The sequence below is a fragment of the Mustelus asterias genome, chromosome 7 (genome assembly GCF_964213995.1).
Source record: "Mustelus asterias chromosome 7, sMusAst1.hap1.1, whole genome shotgun sequence".
Classification (NCBI taxonomy): domain Eukaryota; kingdom Metazoa; phylum Chordata; class Chondrichthyes; order Carcharhiniformes; family Triakidae; genus Mustelus; species Mustelus asterias.
The window spans coordinates 90,642,540-90,663,324 of NC_135807.1; the positions used below are offsets into that span (position 1 = coordinate 90,642,540).

General features: G+C 46.0%; 1 protein-coding gene across 1 annotated transcript in view; it reads right to left on the reverse strand.

The window, feature by feature from the left end:
* Nucleotides 1-20,785, reverse strand: part of csmd3b (CUB and Sushi multiple domains 3b) — a 1,683,329-nt gene that overhangs the window by 439,538 nt on the left and 1,223,006 nt on the right. Inside the window, exons 15-18 of the mRNA XM_078215503.1 lie at nucleotides 15,299-15,493; nucleotides 11,319-11,457; nucleotides 10,631-10,818; nucleotides 10,217-10,405 (exon numbers count right to left, since the gene is read on the reverse strand). Coding sequence (XP_078071629.1) covers nucleotides 10,217-10,405; nucleotides 10,631-10,818; nucleotides 11,319-11,457; nucleotides 15,299-15,493 — 711 coding nt within the window. The remainder of the gene's footprint in view (nucleotides 1-10,216; nucleotides 10,406-10,630; nucleotides 10,819-11,318; nucleotides 11,458-15,298; nucleotides 15,494-20,785) is intronic.

Here is a 20,785-nt window from a genome sequence, read left to right on the forward strand (position 1 = left end):
CGAGAGGGTGTGGGAATCTGGAATGCACTGCCTGTGAATGCAGTGGAGGCCAGGAACCTTACAACCTTTAAAAAATATTTGGATACCACTTGAAATATCATAACATTCAAGGATATGGGACAAGTGCAGGAAAATGGCATTAGCGTCCCTTTAGTGGTATGCTTTAGTAGTAGTTATTGTTGGTGCAGACTCGATGAGCCGAAGGGGCTTTTCTACACTGTATGACTCGATGACCCTGATTTTACCAGCACAGCTGCCCGAGGCTTGTAAGCTTGCACCCGAGGCCAATGGGGAAGGCCGTTCTGTAAACCTTGCCCGCCCCGATATGGTGGCGGCCGTGCTGGCAAAATCAGGGTTGATGATTCAATTAGTTGTCAAGCAAATAATATACTGCCATTGATGGAAATAAAACTGGTATTCATTGCCACACTAACTTATCCAAATTATGGGTCCATGGTTAAAAAAAAAACTTCTTCAGAGCTGCACCTAATTTGGTGCCAATTCAGACATATTGGTCTGAACTCAGTATAAACTAGCATATTGTAACCTGAATCTGTAACATTATTCCTCCATTAGCACAGTTCATATAGACCTGAAATTTGGTGGAATAACAGAGACACCGCAATGTATCCAAAATGATGGATGGACCCCGGAATGGAGATGCTTCCCCATATCCAGCAGAAACAATTTTCACTGGGGAGAGATCAGGGGTGGGAAGCATGTCTTCCACATGGGAAACCCAAATTCAGCGGGGCCACTTGAACATGGTGCTGAGTTCAAATAGGTTGCACCTTCTGCATACCTACCTTGGGAGTGAAAATCCATTATCACTGGAGCAAGTCGTACATGCTCATGAAGGACACTAGGGGCAGGATTTTCTGATCGTGCTCGTCCCAAATCTGGAAAATCCCGCCAGAAGTCAATGGGCCTTTGCATGGTCTGTATCCCACCCTCAATTCCCATGGCGGGTGGGACAGGAAAATTCTGCCCCTCATATCTGTAGAACTGCCAAGTTGTGAATTTATTTTAAAGGTCAATCCTATAAAAGTTGAAAATGACTTGCCTGTGAGAGTTTAAAAGTATATAAATCAGATTCAACAGTTGTTTGTCAACATTATCCCACAGCTATCATTATAGCATTATTAATGTTTGACTGTTTTCTCTAAACTATCATGATCAGAGTGGTGGAATGCAAGTTCACCATTTAATTGAGAGCTCATAACCATTACTCAAGAATTAGCTATCTGTGATGTGATCTTATAAATACAATGTTTGTTTGTATGAGGGTCTAAGTACTCAAGCAGATTTAAATCTACTGAATGGGCCATCAAGACAGAGTTTTCATCTTGTGAAGGTTGGACTAAATGTTGTATTTAGAATGTAATTTATTTAATCTCAGCATGGCTCCCGAGGTCTGCCCATGGTAGATACTGGGTGAGGTGGCATGGAGGCTGTAAGGGAAAAGTGTGATGGGTGGGGGACATGAGTTGGCACTAAGTTAATGAAGGGGTCAAGGGAATGGTTGGCAAGCATGTGCTGACATGGCTTGGTTTACGGAATGGGAGGGGGTGAGGTCTAGAGGGCCTAATGATTTAAAAAAAACTGGGACAAATTACCAGACAACCAAGGTGAACCGTTTAAACAGCCGGTGTGTCCACTTCCAATACAAGTTTGGTGGTAGTGGGCCCAACACCATGCCACACCCACTATCCTGGAAAGATGACCCTGCCGTTCAGGGCACTTTTTCCCTCAGGGGGTTGCAATAGAGTGGGAGATTCTCTGACACTGCACACCTACACTGGGAGCAAACTTCCATGCCATTTACTCCATTTCTCTCTCTGCAGGTGCTGCCAGACCTGCTGAACATTGCCAGCATTTTCTGGTTTTATTTAACATTTTGAGTACAGCGCTCAAATGTTGTTGCCTTGACACAAAAACATACATACATTAAACATAATGCAGAAGGGCCAATTTTAACTCAGGGTGTCAACTGAAGACTGCAGAGGCACAAATTAATATTGAACCATCCAACCCTCTGAGTCTGAAGGTGAGAAAAAAATAACACCTGGGCTTTCTTTACGTTCCTCAACTCCTGCAATCTCCGAAACAGATAAGAACATTACCACAGGTGGATTGGAGTCAAAACTGGATACTCATAGAATCAGAGATCATAGAATCCCTACAGTGCAGAAGGGAGCATTCAGCCTATCAAGTCTGCACCAACTCTCCGATAGTGTCTTATCCAGGCCCTCTCCCCTGCCCTATCCCCTGTAACCCCATATATTTCCCATGGCTCATCCATCTAACCTACACATTTTGGGACACTAACGGGCAATTTAGCATGGCCAATTCACCTACCTGCACATCTTTGGACTGTGGGAGGAAACCAGAGCACCCGAAGGAAACCCATGTAGACAGGGAGAGAACATGCAGACTCCACACAGTTACCCAAGGCCAAAATTGAACTCGGGTCCCTGGAGCAGGGCGGCAGTAGTGATAACCACTTTTGACAATGTTTGCACCCATTTTATCACATTTACAAAATAATATCATTCCTCTAAATAACTTAATGCATCAATTTTACCAAATATTGCAGATGCATTTATATGGGGATTCTCACATTTATCCACTGTATGTGATACATGAACCATAGCAAACCTGGCAAGACAGTTTTAAAATGTGTTCAGTGGGATAACCCCCAAAGAAATCCAAACCCCCACCCCCCTCCCTCTTGTTGCCTCAGCTGCATTTCCTGTTTCTGTTCGCTATGGTTCTACATTCATAAAAGTTTATTCCTAATCCAAATTTACTCTTCTAATCTTGGAACCAACTTTTACTGCTCATGTGTAAGATCAAAACATCATTAATTCTGTCCCCATCAGTTCAGATTATTCAAAACGTACATTTAATTTTTGTTCGGGCTCAGTGGAATATTACGGTCACTGAACTGGGCTGTGGTAATGTCTTCCACAGTAAGAAGTTTAACAACACCAGGTTAAAGTCCAACAGGTTTATTTGGTAGCAAAAGCCACACAAGCTTTCGAGGCTCTAAGCCCCTTCTTCAGGTGAGTGGGAATTCTGTTCACAAACAGAATTTATAAAGACACAGACTCAATTTACATGAATAATGGTTGGAATGCGAATACTTATAACTAATCCAGTCTTTAAGAAACAAAACAATGGGAGTGGAGAGAGCATCAAGACAGGCTAAAAAGATGTGTATTGTCTCCAGACAAGACAGCCAGTGAAACTCTGCAGGTCCACGCAACTGTGGGAGTTACAAATATTGTGACATGAACCCAATATCCCGGTTGAGGCCGTCCTTGTGTGTGCGGAACTTGGCTATCAGTTTCTGCTCAGCGACTCTGCGCTGTTGTGTGTCGCGACGGCCGCCTTGGAGAACGCTTACCCGAATATCAGAGGCCGAATGCCCGTGACCGCTGAAGTGCTCCCCAACAGGAAGAGAACAGTCTTGCCTGGTGATTGTCGAGCGGTGTTCATTCATCCGTTGTCGCAGCGTCTGCATAGTTTCCCCAATGTACCATGCCTCGGGACATCCTTTCTTGCAGCGTATCAGGTAGACAACGTTGGCCCAGTTGCAAGAGTATGTACCGTGTACCTGGTGGATGGTGTTCTCACGTGAGATGATGGCATCTGTGTCGATGATCCGGCACGTCTTGCAGAGGTTGCTGTGGCAGGGTTGTGTGGTGTCTTGGTCACTGTTCTCCTGAAGGCTGGGTAGTTTGCTGCGGACAATGGTCTGTTTGAGGTTGTGCGGTTGTTTGAAGGCAAGAAGTGGGGGTGTGGGGATGGCCTTGGCGAGATGTTCGTCTTCATCAATGACATGTTGAAGGCTCCGGAGGAGATGCCGTAGCTTCTCCGCTCCGGGGAAGTACTGGACGACGAAGGGTACTCTGTCCACTGTGTCCCGTGTTTGTCTTCTGAGGAGGTCGGTGCGGTTTTTCGCTGTGGCGCGTTGGAACTGTTGATCAATGAGTCTAGCGCCATATCCTGTTCTTATGAACAGGATCCTGTTCTCATAAGAACAGGATATGGCGCTAGACTCATTGATCAACAGTTCCAACGCGCCACAGCGAAAAACCGCACCGACCTCCTCAGAAGACAAACACGGGACACAGTGGACAGAGTACCCTTCGTCGTCCAGTACTTCCCCGGAGCGGAGAAGCTACGGCATCTCCTCCGGAGCCTTCAACATGTCATTGATGAAGACGAACATCTCGCCAAGGCCATCCCCACACCCCCACTTCTTGCCTTCAAACAACCGCACAACCTCAAACAGACCATTGTCCGCAGCAAACTACCCAGCCTTCAGGAGAACAGTGACCAAGACACCACACAACCCTGCCACAGCAACCTCTGCAAGACGTGCCGGATCATCGACACAGATGCCATCATCTCACGTGAGACGCGCCACAGCGAAAAACCGCACCGATCTCCTCAGAAGACAAACACGGGACACAGTGGACAGAGTACCCTTCGTCGTCCAGTACTTCCCCAGAGCGGAGAAGCTACGGCATCTCCTCCGGAGCCTTCAACATGTCATCTCACGTGAGAACACCATCCACCAGGTACACGGTACATACTCTTGCAACTCGGCCAACGTTGTCTACCTGATACGCTGCAAGAAAGGATGTCCCGAGGCATGGTACATTGGGGAAACTATGCAGACGCTGCGACAACGGATGAATGAACACCACTCGACAATCACCAGGCAAGACTGTTCTCTTCCTGTTGGGGAGCACTTCAGCGGTCACGGGCATTCGGCCTCTGATATTCGGGTAAGCGTTCTCCAAGGCGGCCGTCGCGACACACAACAGCGCAGAGTCGCTGAGCAGAAACTGATAGCCAAGTTCCGCACACACAAGGACGGCCTCAACCGGGATATTGGGTTCATGTCACAATATTTGTAACTCCCACAGTTGCGTGGACCTGCAGAGTTTCACTGGCTGTCTTGTCTGGAGACAATACACATCTTTTTAGCCTGTCTTGATGCTCTCTCCACTCCCATTGTTTTGTTTCTTAAAGACTGGATTATTTGTAAGTATTCGCATTCCAACTATTATTCATGTAAATTGAGTCTGTGTCTTTATAAATTCTGTTTGTGAACAGAATTCCCACTCACCTGAAGAAGGGGCTTAGAGCCTCGAAAGCTTGTGTGGCTTTTGCTACCAAATAAACCTGTTGGACTTTAACCTGGTGTTGTTAAACTTCTTACTGTGTTTACCCCAGTCCAACGCCGGCATCCCCACATCGTAATGTCTTCCAACCATCATGCATGTATGATTAATCCCAGCTGGACTCAAAGCAGGTGGCACTTGTACCTCTGGAATCTTGTATTCAAATTTACTATCAAGTAGGAAGATGATAAATGGATTAACGGATTAGGATGGCTCGGTCAAATACAATGAGTTCAATTATTCTGAAGTTAGACATTAGCTTATTAGTCAATACAGCTGCTGAAGTTGGTTGACTCAGTTCACTGCCGATTATGGCATTGGAAAAAGGCAAGAATCCTTCGATATTATTGAATTTTCTCATCTGTATGCAATAGTTGTCGCATTTTTATTTGTCAAAGAGTTGCCATGTTTTTTTCCCCCGAAATCACGAATGACAAAAGCACTAAGGTAAACAAAATGCATCCGTTCAATGTTGCCTCAGCTGAATTTAATCTATCCAGATGGTAGCTACAAAGGTTTAAAACTAGTTTTCAGCTATTTAGATTTGGATGATCAATTTTATTTTCTGGGGGCTTGGGGGGGGCGTTGGTGGTGGAAGGTGTCTGGCCACAGGTTGGCCAAACTAATCAATACATTGGTTGTGATATTACGTATCCATTTTTTGAAATCAGTAGAACAGCCGCAGCCTCTGAGAATGGAATATGCCAATTTCTGATGAAAAAGAGAGTCTTCCCTTGTATCGAATAAGGTCACTGATCTGAAAAGGCGAGGGTGAGACCCCTCCATCCTGCCAGTTTCCACTTCATTATTCACAAAGTGACCAAGTGTAAATTTGGAGGTCAGTATGCCTAAGGAATATGAATATGAACTTACAAAACATATGAATTAGAAGCAGAAGTAAGCCACACGACCCCTCGAGTTTGCTCCTCCATTCAGTAAGATCATGGTTGATCTGATTACAACCTCAACCCCACATTCCTTCCCATCCCCGATAACACTTCACCCCCTCATTAATCAAGATCCTTGCTAGCTCTGCCTTAAAAATATTAAAAGACTCTGCTTCCAGAGACCCACGACCTTCAGAGAAATAAATTCTCCTCATCTCTGTCTTAAAAGAGCTACGCCTTAGTTTTGAAGATGACAAGTAGTTCTAGGTTCAGGTGAATATAGGCACTGTTGCAGTCAGGTCACCATTTTGTTCCGAATGTTTTGCAAGTCATTTCACTTTGTTAACCCACAGAGCCTCCACGCTGCCTGTTCATGCCACCAATCTTGGGGGAACCAGTGCACTCACCCAGCGCCTCATCCCTGTGGATTGTGAGAATGGCAGCGCTATGTCCTTGCCACCCTCTTGCCAGCCCGACAAAGGAAAGGCACTCCTTCAGAAACCCAGGAAGGAGGACGTGGGAAGTGCTGTCTGAATATCAGCCTTAACAATCCCTTTAAAGCAAGGGAGGTCTCAACACGAAGGTGAGAGAAGACCAGCAAGTGACCCCTTCCGAGCCCCCTCCCCAAAATGGCAATTCTGGGACCTCCACCCCAGACCCCAAGTTGAACTTATCCAAGTGTCCCCCGAGACATCTCCAGTCCCCCCTGAGCAGTGCATACTGTGGAGGGTGCTGGCTGTCTGAGTGCTCACTTCCAATACTCTCCTCGGAGGTGAAGGCGCCAAGTTCACGCTTCTGTAACCCTGTTGTAAATGGCGGCAACTTGATGTCATGCTGACACCAATCCGAAATTCTGTGTGGGCTCAATATCCGAAGAGAGTACTCGCTAATGACGTTCTAATGTATGGAAACGGGCTTTCTGCAGTCCCGCAGCATGTTTCAGGACACTTACCGGCGAGGGGCCAGTAAGATCGGAACTCAGAAACTCATCGCAGGGGACTTGCCATGTGGGGAGAGCCTGTAGCAAACTCTGTGGTGTTTGCAGCCGAGTAGGGGGGGTCCTTTATGTAATCGAAGGATCAAGTAGTAAGAAGGGGGAGGCTCCAATGAGAGCCACACCCCGGCCCTTTCATCCCTCTGAATCGCTGGCAGTGAGATTTAAGCTCATCTTGGGGTGGGATGGGGTGGCACAGTGGTTAGCACTGATGCCTCACAGCGCAAGGGACCCGGGTTCAATTCCAGCCTCGGGTCATTGTATGTGTGGAGTTTGCACATTCTCCCCGTGTCTGCGTGGGTTTTCTCCGGGTGCTCCGGTTTCCTCCCACAGTCCAAAGATGTGTGGGTTGGGTGGATTGGCCATGCGAAATTGACCCTAGTGTCAAGGTGATTAGCAGGGTAAATATAAAAACGGGAATAGGGCCTGGATGGGATTGTTGTCGGTGCAGACTCGATGGGCTGAATGGGCCCCTTCTGCACTGCAGCGATTCTATGATTCTAAGTGCAGAGATTAAATGTCGCCCCTGGAGCTGGGAGCATGGGCATCAGGGTTTCTGTTTCCGTAAGTGACTAGATTCCCTTGGTGCTCCTGGAGACTGGATCAGTGCCAAACATCAGCCCTCTACCACCCTCATTAAATTCTGCAGTTGTACTCATTCAGCAGCTGTGTCAGGAAGCAGTCGGTTATAATAGGAAAATTTTTACCTTAATCAGAGAAATTATGTGTATTTTTGTTGAACAGGTCACATATAGAGGTTAAATTAAGCAACTTTAATCATATTCAGTGTTCTGTATGGTTCAGCTACAATGGAAAAAAAGTAGTTTACAAACCAAGCCAGATCACACCTTGTCAAGCATTAACTCAGTTCCACTTCAGTGATTAAAGCTTCAGCATTATTGGATTCAGACATGGAGATCTGGTCCAGGTCAGAGGGGAGTTTCATTGTTAAAACCCAAGGTTCCACTATCCTGCTAGCAGAGATAAAGAAATGGGAATCGACTTCTCTGAAAACTGAGCGAACAGGCCTCTTCCGGGAGTGACTACTACCACTGAAGCCAAGCAGTGAAGTACGACAGACCCAGGGGGTGATCTTACTCATTCGCCACACTGGTCGATTGGCGAGGTGAGTTGGTAAGATGAGGTGAGAGACAAAAAAAAACCAGGGGGCTCATGCCCCGTTTCTTGCCTCTTGCAATGCTACCGGCCTCATTCTGCCGGGAAGGGTGCGAGGCTGATTTAAATATTCATTCGCTAATTTAAACATGATTAATGCGTCCCGGACGCAATCGTCCAGGCTCACTTGAACTTACCTGCTCACCAGTCACAATCATGTATGACGAGGGGGCTGAGGAGCTTGGGGGGGGGGGGGGGTGTCATCTGCATCAGGGATTGGCCGGAGGTGGGGTGGTTGCAAATCAGGGATAGAGGTCTGCCAGGGCGGTAATCGGGAGGGGGTGGGGAGTGGGGATCGGCCAGGGCAGCAATTGATGCATGGGGGTTGGGAGGGTGGTGATGTCCAGGGACGTGAGGAGTGGGGGGGGGGGGGGGGGGGGGGTGGTCAGGGCAGGGTGCCTGCTTTCAGTCGTCACCTCCCATGCTTGGTGCATTTGGTGCTTCTAGAGTTTGGGTGGGAAATGGCATCGCCAATTATGTTCCTTCTCTATTAATCCTTTCCAACAAAGCTTGCAACCCGTGGCTCTCCCCATTTAGTGATCCCCAATTTTGCAAGTAAACCCAAGAGCCAAAGACTGCAGATGCTGAAAATCTGAAATAAAAACAGGAAGTGCTGAAACACTCAGCAGATCTTGCAGCATCTGTGGAGAGATGTGCAGAATTCATGGGGGATTTGGAGCTGGTGGAGAAAGTGGAAAGTCTTTAAAAATAAAAGTCTGTCAGCCTGAAAGTTCCCACCACAGGCTGTTTTCTCAAGGCTTGGCTGGATGTGTGGGACAGGAACACCTCTAGCAGCAGTGCAATGCATTGGGTCATTGAAGGACCAACTTGTGCAGCTCCTCTCCTCACAAGAGGAAAGAATACAGCAGAATACGGGCGGCACAGTAGCACAGTGGTTAGCACTGCTGCTCCACAGCTCCAGGGACCTGGGTTCGATTCCCGGCTTGGGTCACTGTCTGTGTGGAGTTTGCACATTCTCCTCGTGTCTGCGTGGGTTTCCTCCGGGTACTCCGGTTTCCTCCCACAGTCCAAAGATGTGCGGGTTAGGTTGATTGGCCATGCTAAAATTGCCCTTAGTGTCCTGGGATGTGTAGGTTAAAGGGATTAGCGGGTAGATATGTAAGGATATGGGGGTAGGGCCTGGGTGGGATTGTGGTCGGTGCAGACTCGATGGGCCGAATGGCCTCTTTCTGTGCTGTAGGGTTTCTAAGAGTTCTAAGACCTTTCCACTCCCTCGGACAGAAGTCTGCAAGCTCTGATGCAGCAGGTCCTCAGGCAGATGCTGTCATTTGGTGGGATTACTGCTGTGCACTGATCCCTGAGATGATTCTGACCTTTATTTACAGCATATTGTTTCCTCCAGGAGAGGACTGCCTCCATCTTGTGGCACATTCTTAGTCTCTCTCTCTCTGCCGGCACAGTGCTCAGTTTTCTCGGTAAGGCTGCTGGCTGGCCCTCCCTCCAGTCCCTCTGATTGCTGCCCCACAGCCATGTACTGCCCACCATCCCCAATTGGATGGTGAACACATAGTCGACCTGCCGATTGAGCATCTCTTGTAAAATTCAGCAATACTGAAACATGAAACATGCAGGGTCAGGATGCAGAGAGAGTGGTCCTGACATCGGATTCCTGATGCCCAGCCCAAAATTCAGCCCGATGTTTCAGCTCACTGATCCTTTGTCGCCTGTTTTCTCATTGCTAAGGTGAATATCTGTCTTTGCTTTCCCACTGATACCTCAGGTGCATATTTATTTGATCTTGCAGTTTACAGTAAATTAACAAGATTAGGGCGTTGCTTTCATTGGCTTGCCCACCAGGCGGAAGACTGAAAATAGTAACATCAGGTGTGGAGCAAATTGACTTTGGTCCTCCCAAAAAACATTCAATAGCCCAGACTTTGTCCTTGAACAACACACAAACGACAATTTATAGGCTATGATGACTGGAAATTGTTCCTTACCATCACAAGTAGGTAATGGGTGGTTCCACCAGTGATTCTTCTCACACATCAGCGGCTCCTCATGGCTCATAGTGTAACCAGATTCACAGCTGAATGCTACAGTAGAACCTATGGAGAAGTCCTGCCCATAACGATAGCCATTCACTGGAATCCCAGGGTCCATGCAGGAATATGTATCTACTGTAACACCTGCAAAAATAGAAAGGGAAACCTAAAAGAATTGCAAAAAAAACAAAATGCACACTGCTGATTGAAAACTGAACATTTTGTTTCATTATGTTCACAACATTTGTTCTCGAGACAGTGGCTGTTCCTATTGTATCACTGTAATATTAAAAGCTCAGCCCTGATTAAACAAATCTAAATGATGCAAAAGCTCAATTAAGATTCTACAACAAGACAAGCAGTGCTTACTCTCATAATGAATCTTGAAACCAATGTTGGAGCGACTATTATCAGTTGTAAAGAGAAGGTAAAGGTAGTTGGTGCTGCTGAAGAGAAATTGAGGAACTTGTGTGCCATTGAAAGAGCCAAGAATTGGGGACAGAAGATTTGGTCCATCGTGAATTTCCAGAACGTCATAATTGACTTCAGTCTGAAACCTATGGATAGAGAAATTTAAATGCATTTCCAAATCAATACTAAATGATCAAGCAAGTTTAACTGCTGGAGAATTACAAGTCAATCTCTGATCAGATAACACCTCAGCATTGTTAACTAACTATAGAAAACAAATTAACCATCAGGTTTTAGGAAATAATTTGATCATGGATAGCTGATTCATCATAAAATGAGAAAAGCAACACAAAAGTCCTTTTGTTAGTGAACAGGAGAACATTCATGTCTAAACAGTACTGAGTCATTATAATTCTGCTTTTATCTTTTTGAAACATATAAATTCATAAGGAAGTAATGGAAAAACTGATTTCTATATGCTGATGCAAATGCAGTACCAAAAACATGTATTTAAGATTTTTATCAAGATATCAAGACTAAGCACTTTCCACAATAACTAGGTTGTACCATTTAAACCATTCCCAGAAGCACAAATAATTTGTTCAAAAAACACTTCAAAATATGAAAGAAAAGCTTGCGAGATCACCTTTCAAATGTTATTTTGATTGAATGTCCTGGTTCAGCTTCAATCACCCACTCACAATTCTGGGAGTCTTTATAATACCCAGGCCAGCCTGGTGATAGGATTACTCCATTAGGAGAAGAAAAATGGCCGCCACAAGGAGCTAAAGAAAGGAATATATTTACACCTTAACATATGCACACCAATTTCTCGACAAAGATGTTGAACATTACCAAATATAAGGTAGCCATTAGTAAAAAAAAATAAAATTGACATTCGAATATCAAAATTACAAGAGTGGAAACAGTTTGTGTGTCCCACTGTTCACATCATTAATTCCAATCAGAATGCATATCTGTATAATCAAATAAATCATATGAATATGACAATATTGCGATTAGCACTTCCCTATTTCAAAATAACCAATTGAAAATATCACATGTCCTCAATCAGAACACTTGGCATAATGTTTTGTATCTGTTAGTGTTGTATTACCACAATGAGAAATAGAGAGTTTTTAAAGGATTTTAAGATAACGAATCGGCTAATCTACCCCTCAATTGAACACCATAATCCAGTTAGATTATGGCTGATCTGCAGTGCAATACTATTTATTCGCCTTTGCTTTCAAACTTTATCTATAAAATAATCTACCAATCTCAGTCTTGAAGATCTCAGTACACCGAGGATCCACATTTTTTTGTGGAGTGAGTTCCAGGTATTTCTAAATGGCCACCTCTAATTTTGGAATCATGCATTCCACCCAGCAAAGTGAGCTTCTCTGAATCTACAACTCGTTTAAAGCGGTAAAACATCCAAAGGCATTTCATGCGAGCATTATCAAATAAAGTTTAATATCAAACCACATAAAGAGATATCAGGAAAGATAAAGAGAACCATTTTAACAAGACTTGTAAAAAGGGGAAAATGAGTTTGAGATACAGAGACGATCATGGAGGGAATTTGAGATTTGTCCTCGTCAATCGAAAATACAGTCACCAATGGGATGGTGCAATTAAAATTAGGGATTCACAAGTGGTCAGAATTGGGTGTGTGAAAATATCTTGGAGGGTTATATGGCAGGAGGAGATTACATAGATAAGGGGGGTTTAAATTAATCTATGAGAATTTTAAAATAATGATATTTCTTTATGAAGAGCCAGTGAATGTTCGCAAACTCAGGGATGATGGGTGAACAGGTATAAGTTAGTTCATGGACCACAGAGCTTTGGATAAGCTCAGATTTACAGGATTTAGAAAGTTAGGAGCTGACAGGAGTGCATTGGAAGAGTCAGGTCTAGAGGCATGGATAAGGGTTCTATCAGCAGAAGAACTGAAGGGGCAGAGACAGGTGATGTTACGGAGGTGGAAATGGGTGGTGTTACGAATGGCAGAAATATGTTTTTGGAAGCCCAACTTGGGATCGGATAGGACACCAAGTTGTGAACAATTTGGTTCAACATCAGACAGTCCCCTGGGAGAGGGGTGGAATCAATGGCAAGACAATGAAATTTTGCTGAAAAAAAGAGACATGTAGTTGAAGTTTATATCAATAGTAAAGGAAACAACATGAAAAGAGAGTGCTGATTTTCATTGTTACAGGCATTGACTTGGGGAATGAACCAGGGAATGGCTGACTCCCAAGTATTTGTTTAGTTGAAAAAGACACAATGCATGAATGTGCTCTTTCTATCTGCAAAGGACAGGGCCATGTGTGCGAATTTTTGTAGGTTTTTGGTCTAATTCTTGGCAAAATCAGGATTGTTTAGCAAGTGTTTGGTACTCTGGTAGGGATTTTCCAGTCCCCACCCCCATTCTGGGTTTTCCGGTCATGGAGGCGGTTCGCTATTGGCCACCCCTACCAACTTATCTGTGCTATATTTCTAAAGCACCTGTCTCACCCAACCTTCTGATTCAGGCCAGATGAGACTCCAGAAGCAAAGTGTGTCCCCAGCTCCAGTGAAGAAGTGTCAAAGGAGCGGGAGCGAAGGAGGACACAAACCCTCTATGCCACTAACTTCGGTAAAGCAGATGAGTTTGAGGTCCCATTGAAAGGAAAAAGGTAAGTTTCTAAGGTCAGTGAATGGGACATGAAGGTGGGGTTTCGCACATCAGAAGGTGGGGAGAGTAAACCAAACATGGTTTTGAATCAGGGGGTGGTGGTGAGGGGTTCATGTATTTGCAGGGGGGAGTTGGTCAACAGTGGAGGGTTAGGACATTGTGAGAGAGTCAGGTGCTGGTGGGGGTTCAGGGAATTTGTCGGGCTGGTGTGGGGTTGGCCCTGGTTGTGTCGGGGGGTGGGTCAGGTCGGCTGAATGGGATGGGGAATCCCATGCAGGTCTCTGTCTTGGCCTTTAATAAAGTTAAAGTTAAAGTAAAGACGCCACAGTCCCAGATGACCACAGGCTGTGACTGGTGGTGGTTTAAAGAGGATCATCATGCTTCAGGCGAGGGGTAAGGTTGAGAAGGTGAGCCTTCATGAATAACCTCAGCCTGTACAGGAATTGAATCTACGCTGTTGACATCGCTTTGCATCACAATCCAGCCGTCCAGCCAACTGAGCAAAACCAATGTTGGGCAGCTTTTCGGGTAGGTAGCACACTTAGACAAGGGACCAAACATTCCCCACAATATTGCCAGGATGAGCCAATCAAGTTTCCCCCAGGTAGGGGTAGCAGCCAATTCATGATCAGCGGGTCTTTCACACTACTGGCAAATCAGAGCACTGGCAGCTCTGCAGGCGAGGCAGCCCCACCAAGAGACATGGCCACTGCTGCTGGAGAAGTATGAGAGTGCCTCCATTTTGAGGTTCTCTTACAGGTGTGGCAAAGAGTTGCTTATTTTGTTGGGGTCAAGTGGGCAGGCACCTGAGACAGAGAGGAAATCCCTCTTACAGCAGCATTGGGGACATAGGACCACCTTCACCCCCTTGGTGGCCCCCTTCTTGAACCATGAAGCCTTTACCTTAAATGGCATCCCCATTTACCAACACCCCCCCTCCCTCCTCCCCCTCCACCCCCCCTCCCTCCTCCCCCTCCACCCCCACCCTGACCATCAGGAAGCTTCAGAGAGGTCATTCCACTGCCAGAAAAATCCCTGTGGCCCAGGAATATGCCCTATAACCCAGCCTTCAATTGTCTAAATTAGCTGCCCACCTCCAGTTGGCAGATTGCCAAGTCATTGCATTTCTGCCACAGCACAACTTTCCCAGTGGTTTGACTGTATCTGGGAGATATCCCACCTTGTTTCCCCAACATCTTACCACACCTGACCCCCGCCACCCTCCAGGTCACAGCTCACAACCTGAGGTAAATTTTCACCCTATGTTTGGATGATATTGTCAAAAGCCAGCTTGTAGATCAGAAATGGGGGAAAAAACTTGATTCAATTTCCCTTAACATCACTCCAGGGAATGCAACGCATGCTTATAATTTAATCTTTAAAATCTGAGTCTGCACTGCAATGCTTCGAAGGCCAATTCATCTATCCTGAAGTTTAGTGTCTAAAACCAAATAGAGTACTCCAGATAGAGTCGAATTCAGGCTCTGTACAATTGAAACATCACTGCCTCAATTGTGAATTCGAACCTCCTGGAGATAAACATCAACATTCCATTAACTTTGCTGATGACTTCTTTTGTACCTGTGCACTGATTTTGAACGAGTTCTGTATATAGGTCCCTAAATTTCTTGTCCTCCACAGCTCCTAGCCCCTTACCGTCGAGAAATATGCAATTTCTCTTTCTTAAACAGAAAGTGGATCTAACATTTCCCGATATTGAATTTGAGCTGCTGGCTAGTTTTGGCCTTATGCTCAGTCAATGTCACTTTGCAACTTCCTTCTCACATCTACACAACACACTCCCCTCCTTACTTTCCTTTCCTCCATCCAAGTAATTCATCAATATGGCACAGCTGCGGCCCCAGTGCAGATCCCTGGGGAACATCACCTGATACATATTTACTGCACATTGGTGTTTGTCAAGGACTTTTGACTTCACATACCTTCACATTTAGGAATGGGGCCACTCCACATGACCTTTCCATCTTTCAAAACACATGTTATGGTTTCTGTCCCTTGGGTTTTGATGAATCCTTCTTCACAGAGAACAGATACCGAGCTTCCTAACTGAAAATTGTCACCAAACCGCCGACCATTAATGGGAATGCCAGGATCAGGGCACTCATTATGTCCAAACGCTGTGCAGAGAAAAGAGGGAAAGTTCAATTAAACTTTCATGTTGTCATTTGGAATGTTAATTCACCATTTTGAAAGTCACATGACCAGTTAAATATGTAAATATTCTGCAACAGTCATTTAATTAATTCACTTCCCATGGAATCTGATGGCCGAGAACAAAAAGGAACAAGGGGAAGGGGAAGGTTGAGGGAATTTGGAGAATAAAGCACGGGAAAGGAAACAGGAGGGGTGGGGATGAGGAGGGGAAAGGTGAAGAGGACAAGAAAAAGAATACAAACTCACATTGATGTATTAGCATCAATATAGAAAATTATCACACAGATGCAATGTGGGTGGTGGGGAATGGACACCGAGTCAAAGCATCCATTATTAAGGATGACATTTAGAACATAGAACATTACAGCGCAGAACAGGCCCTTCGGCCCACGATGTTGCACCGACCAGTTAAAAAAAAAAAACTGTGACCCTCCAACCTAAACCAATTTCTTTTCGTCCATGAACCTATCTACGGATCTCTTAAACGCCCCCAAACTAGGCGCATTTACTACTGATGCTGGCAGGGCATTCCAATCCCTCACCACCCTCTGGGTAAAGAACCTACCCCTGACATCGGTTCTATAACTACCCCCCCTCAATTTAAAGCCATGCCCCCTCGTGCTGGATTTCTCCATCAGAGGAAAAAGGCTATCACTATCCACCCTATCTAAACCTCTAATCATCTTATATGTTTCAATAAGATCCCCTCTTAGCCGCCGCCTTTCCAGCGAAAACAATCCCAAATCCCTCAGCCTCTCCTCATAGGATCTCCCCTCCATACCAGGCAACATCCTGGTAAACCTCCTCTGCACCCTCTCCAAAGCCTCCACATCCTTCCTGTAATGTGGGGACCAGAACTGCACACAGTACTCCAAGTGCGGCCGCACCAGAGTTGTGTACAGTTGCAACATAACGCTACGACTCCTAAATTCAATCCCCCTACCAATAAACGCCAAGACACCATATGCCTTCTTAACAACCTTATCTACTTGATTCCCAACTTTCAGGGATCTATGCACACATACACCTAGATCCCTCTGCTCCTCCACACTATTCAAAGTCCTCCCGTTAGCCCTATACTCAACACATCTGTTATTCCTACCAAAGTGAATTACCTCACACTTCTCCGCATTAAACTCCATCCGCCACCTCTCGGCCCAACTTTGCAACCTGTCTAAGTCTTCCTGCAAACTACGACACCCTTCCTCACTGTCTACCACACCACCGACTTTGGTGTCATCAGCAAATTTGCTAATCCACCCAACTATACCCTCATCCAGATCATTAATAAATATTACAAACAGCAGTGGCCCCAAAACAGATCCCTGAGGTACACCACTTGTAACCGCACTCCATGATGAATATTTACTATCAACCACCACCCTCTGTTTCCTATCCGCTAGCCAATTCCTGATCCAATTTCCTAGATCACCCCCAATCCCATACATCTGCATTTTCTGCAGAAGCCTACCATGGTGAACCTTATCAAACGCCTTACTAAAATCCATATATACCACGTCCACTGCCTTGCCCCCATCCACCTCCTTGGTCACTTTCTCAAAAAACTCAATAAGGTTAGTAAGGCACGACCTACCTGCCACAAAACCATGCTGACTATCACCTATCAATTCATTACTCTCCAAATAACTATAAATCCTATCCCTTATAATTTTTTCCAACATCTTGCCGACAACAGAAGTGAGACTCACCGGTCTATAATTCCCGGGGAAGTCTCTGTTCCCCTTCTTAAACAATGGGACAACATTCGCTAACCTCCAATCTTCTGGTACTATACCAGAGGCCAACGACGACCTGAAGATCAGAGCCAGAGGCTCTGCAATCACTTCTCTTGCCTCCCAGAGAATCCTTGGATAAATCCCATCCGGACCAGGGGATTTATCTATTTTCAGACCCTCCAGAATATCCTGCACATCCTCCTTATCAACTGTAATACTGTCTATTCTACTCCCTTGCAACCCAGTGTCCTCCTCAGCTATATTCATGTCCCCTTGCGTGAACACCGAAGAGAAATATTGGTTCAATGCTTCACCAATCTCCTCCGGTTCCACACATAACTTCCCTCTGCCATCTATAACTGGCCCTAAACTTGCCCTAACCAACCTTCTGTTCTTGACATACCTATAGAACGCCTTAGGATTCTCTTTAACCCTATCCGCCAAAGTCTTCTCATGTCCCCTTTTAGCCCTTCTAAGCTCGCTCTTCAACTCCCTCTTAGCCAATCTAAAGCTTTCTAGTGCACTACCCGAGTGCTCACGTCTCATCCGAACATAAGCCTCCTTTTTCTTTTTAACCAACAAAGAAACTTTTTTGGTGCACCACGGTTCCCTAGCCCTACCAATTCCTCCTTGCCTGACAGGGACATACCTATCACAGACTCGCAGTAGCTGCTCCTTGAAAAAACTCCACATGTCGGACGTTCCCAGTCCCTGTAATCTCCTAGTCCAACCTATGTTTCCTAATTCTCTCCTAATAGCCTCATAATTACCCTTCCCCCAGCTAAAACCACTGGCCCGAGGTTCATGCCTATCCCTTTCCATCACTAAGGTGAACGTAACCGAATTGTGGTCACTATCACCAAAATGCACACCAACTTCCAAGTCTAGCACCTGGTCTGGCTCATTTCCCAGCACCAGATCCAATATAGCCTCACCTCTAGTTGGCCTGTCTACATACTGAGTCAAAAAACCTTCCTGCACGCTTTGAACAAAAACTGACCCCTCTAACGAGCTAGAGCTATAACAATTCCAGTCAATATTAGTCAAGTTAAAATCTCCCATAACAATTGCCCTATTACTTTCACTCCTAAGCAGGATTGACTCCGCAATCCTTTCCTCAACCTCTCTAGAACTTTTAGGAGGTCTATAAAAGACTCCCAACAGGGTGACCTCTCCTCTCCTATTTCTAATCTCCGCCCATACTACCTCAACAGATAAGTCCTCATCAAACCTCCTCTCTGACACTGTGATACAATCTCTGACCAATAATGCTACCCCTCCCCCTCTTCTACCTCCTTCCCTACTTCGACTAAAACATTTGAACCCCGGGACCTGCAGCATCCATTCCTGCCCCTGCTCTATCCATGTCTCTGAAATAGCCACAACATCGAAGTCCCAGGTACTGATCCACGCTGCAAGTTCACCCACTTTATTGCGAATACTCCTGGCATTGAAGTATACACATTTCAAACCCTGCTCCACCCCACCTCTGCAATGCCGTGCATTGCAGTCCCCATCCATGCATCCCTCACTTTCAGCCCCACTACTCAGGATCCCTCCCCCCCCCCGAATCAGTTTAAACCTCCTTGCATGGCCTTAGCAAATTTACCCCCCAGGATATTGGTCCCCTTCTGATTAAGGTGTAGACCATCCTTCTCATAGAGGTCACACCTTCCCCAGTACGAGCCCCAATTGCTTAAGTACCTGAACCCCTCCCTCCTGCACCATCCCCTCAGCCATGAATTCAAACCTTCCCTCTCCCTATTCCTCTCTAAACTATCCCGTGGTACAGGCAAGAGTCCAGAGATAACCACTCTGTCAGTCTTGGCCTTTAGTTTCCACCCCAACTCCATAAATCCCTGCCTAATATCCCCTTCCCCTATCCTCCCTATGTCGTGTGTCCCCACATGTACAATAACTTGTGGTTTATCTCCCTCCCCCCTAAGAGTCCTGAATACCCTGTCAGACACATCCCGGACCCCAGCCCCTGGTAGGCAACACACCAACCCTGAGTCCCTACCTTTAGTTCCGACCCTCCTATCTGTCCCCTTAATTGTGGAGTCCCCAATCACAAGGCCCAGTCTTTTACAGCCCCTAACCACCTGAGCTTTCTCACTCGGCTCACCCCCAGAGATCTGCTCTCTATGCTCAGTTGATTCCTCCTCAACTGTAGCCTCCAGCACCGAAAACCTATTATGGAGGGGAACCGCCCCAGGGGATTGTCTTCCCGATTGCTTCTTACCCCTCCTCCTGGCACTGACCCAAGCCTCATTTCTAGGAGTTACTATTTCTCTATAACTCCTATCAACTTCCACCTCCGCCTCCCGAATTATGCGGAGTTCCTCTACCTCCCCTTCCAGCTCCTTTACACGCTTCTCCAGAAGCTGCAATCTAATGCACTTCTTACAACTAAAATCTCCTGAAACACTACTGGATTTCCTCACCACATACATCCCACAGGAGATGCAGCATACTGCCTGAACTGCCATCCCTGAAGCCATTACCAGCAAGAAAAAAAGAAAAAAAAAAAAAACTTCCCCACACTTCCCCAACTGTCACTCTCCACTGCAGCCCGAGCAGCACTCCCTCACTGAGACACCAACTGTCACACTCTACTGCAGCCCGAGCAGCACTCCCTCACTGAGACACCAACTGTCACACTCTACTGCAGCCCGAGCAGCACTCCCACAGTGAGACACCAACTGTCACACTCTACTGCAGCCCGAGCAGCACTCCCACAGTGAGACACCAACTGTCACACTCTACTGCAGCCCGAGCAGCACTCCCTGAGACACCAACTGTCACACTCTACTGCAGCCCGAGCAGCACTCCCTCACTGAGACACCAACTGTCACTCTCCACTGCAGCCCGAGCAGCACTCCCTCACTGAGACACCAACTGTCACACTCTACTGCAGCCCGAGCAGCACTCCCTCACTGAGACACCAACTGTCCATTTTTGTTTGAATTATTTGAGAAGCTAATGAGCAGGTTAGATTAAGGAGAGCTGGTGGATGTTATCTACTTGGATTTTCAGAAGGCCTTTGACAAGGTGCCACACAGGCAATGGGTCGAAGATTGGCCGATTGGCAGAAGAGTGGGGATAAGAGGGTCCTTTTCAGGATGTCAGCCGGTGATTAGTGGAGTTTCACAGGGGTCAGTGTTGGGACCACAACTTTTCACTTTGTACATCAATGATCGAGATGAAGGAACTGAGGGCATTGTGGCTAAGTTTGGAGATAATATAAAGGTAGGTGGAGGGACAGGTAGCATTGAGGAAGTGGGGAGGCTGCAGAAGGACTCGGACAAATTAGGTGAGTGAGCAAAGAAGTGGAAGATGGAATACAAAGTGGGAAAGTGTGAGGTTGTGCACTTTGGCAGGAAGAATAGAGACATAGACTATTTTCTAAATGGGGAGAGAATTCAGAAATCAAAAGCGCAAAGGTAGTCCTAGTTCAGGATTCTCTTAAGGTTAACTTGCAGGTAGTTAGGAAGGCAAATGCAACATTAGCATTCGTTT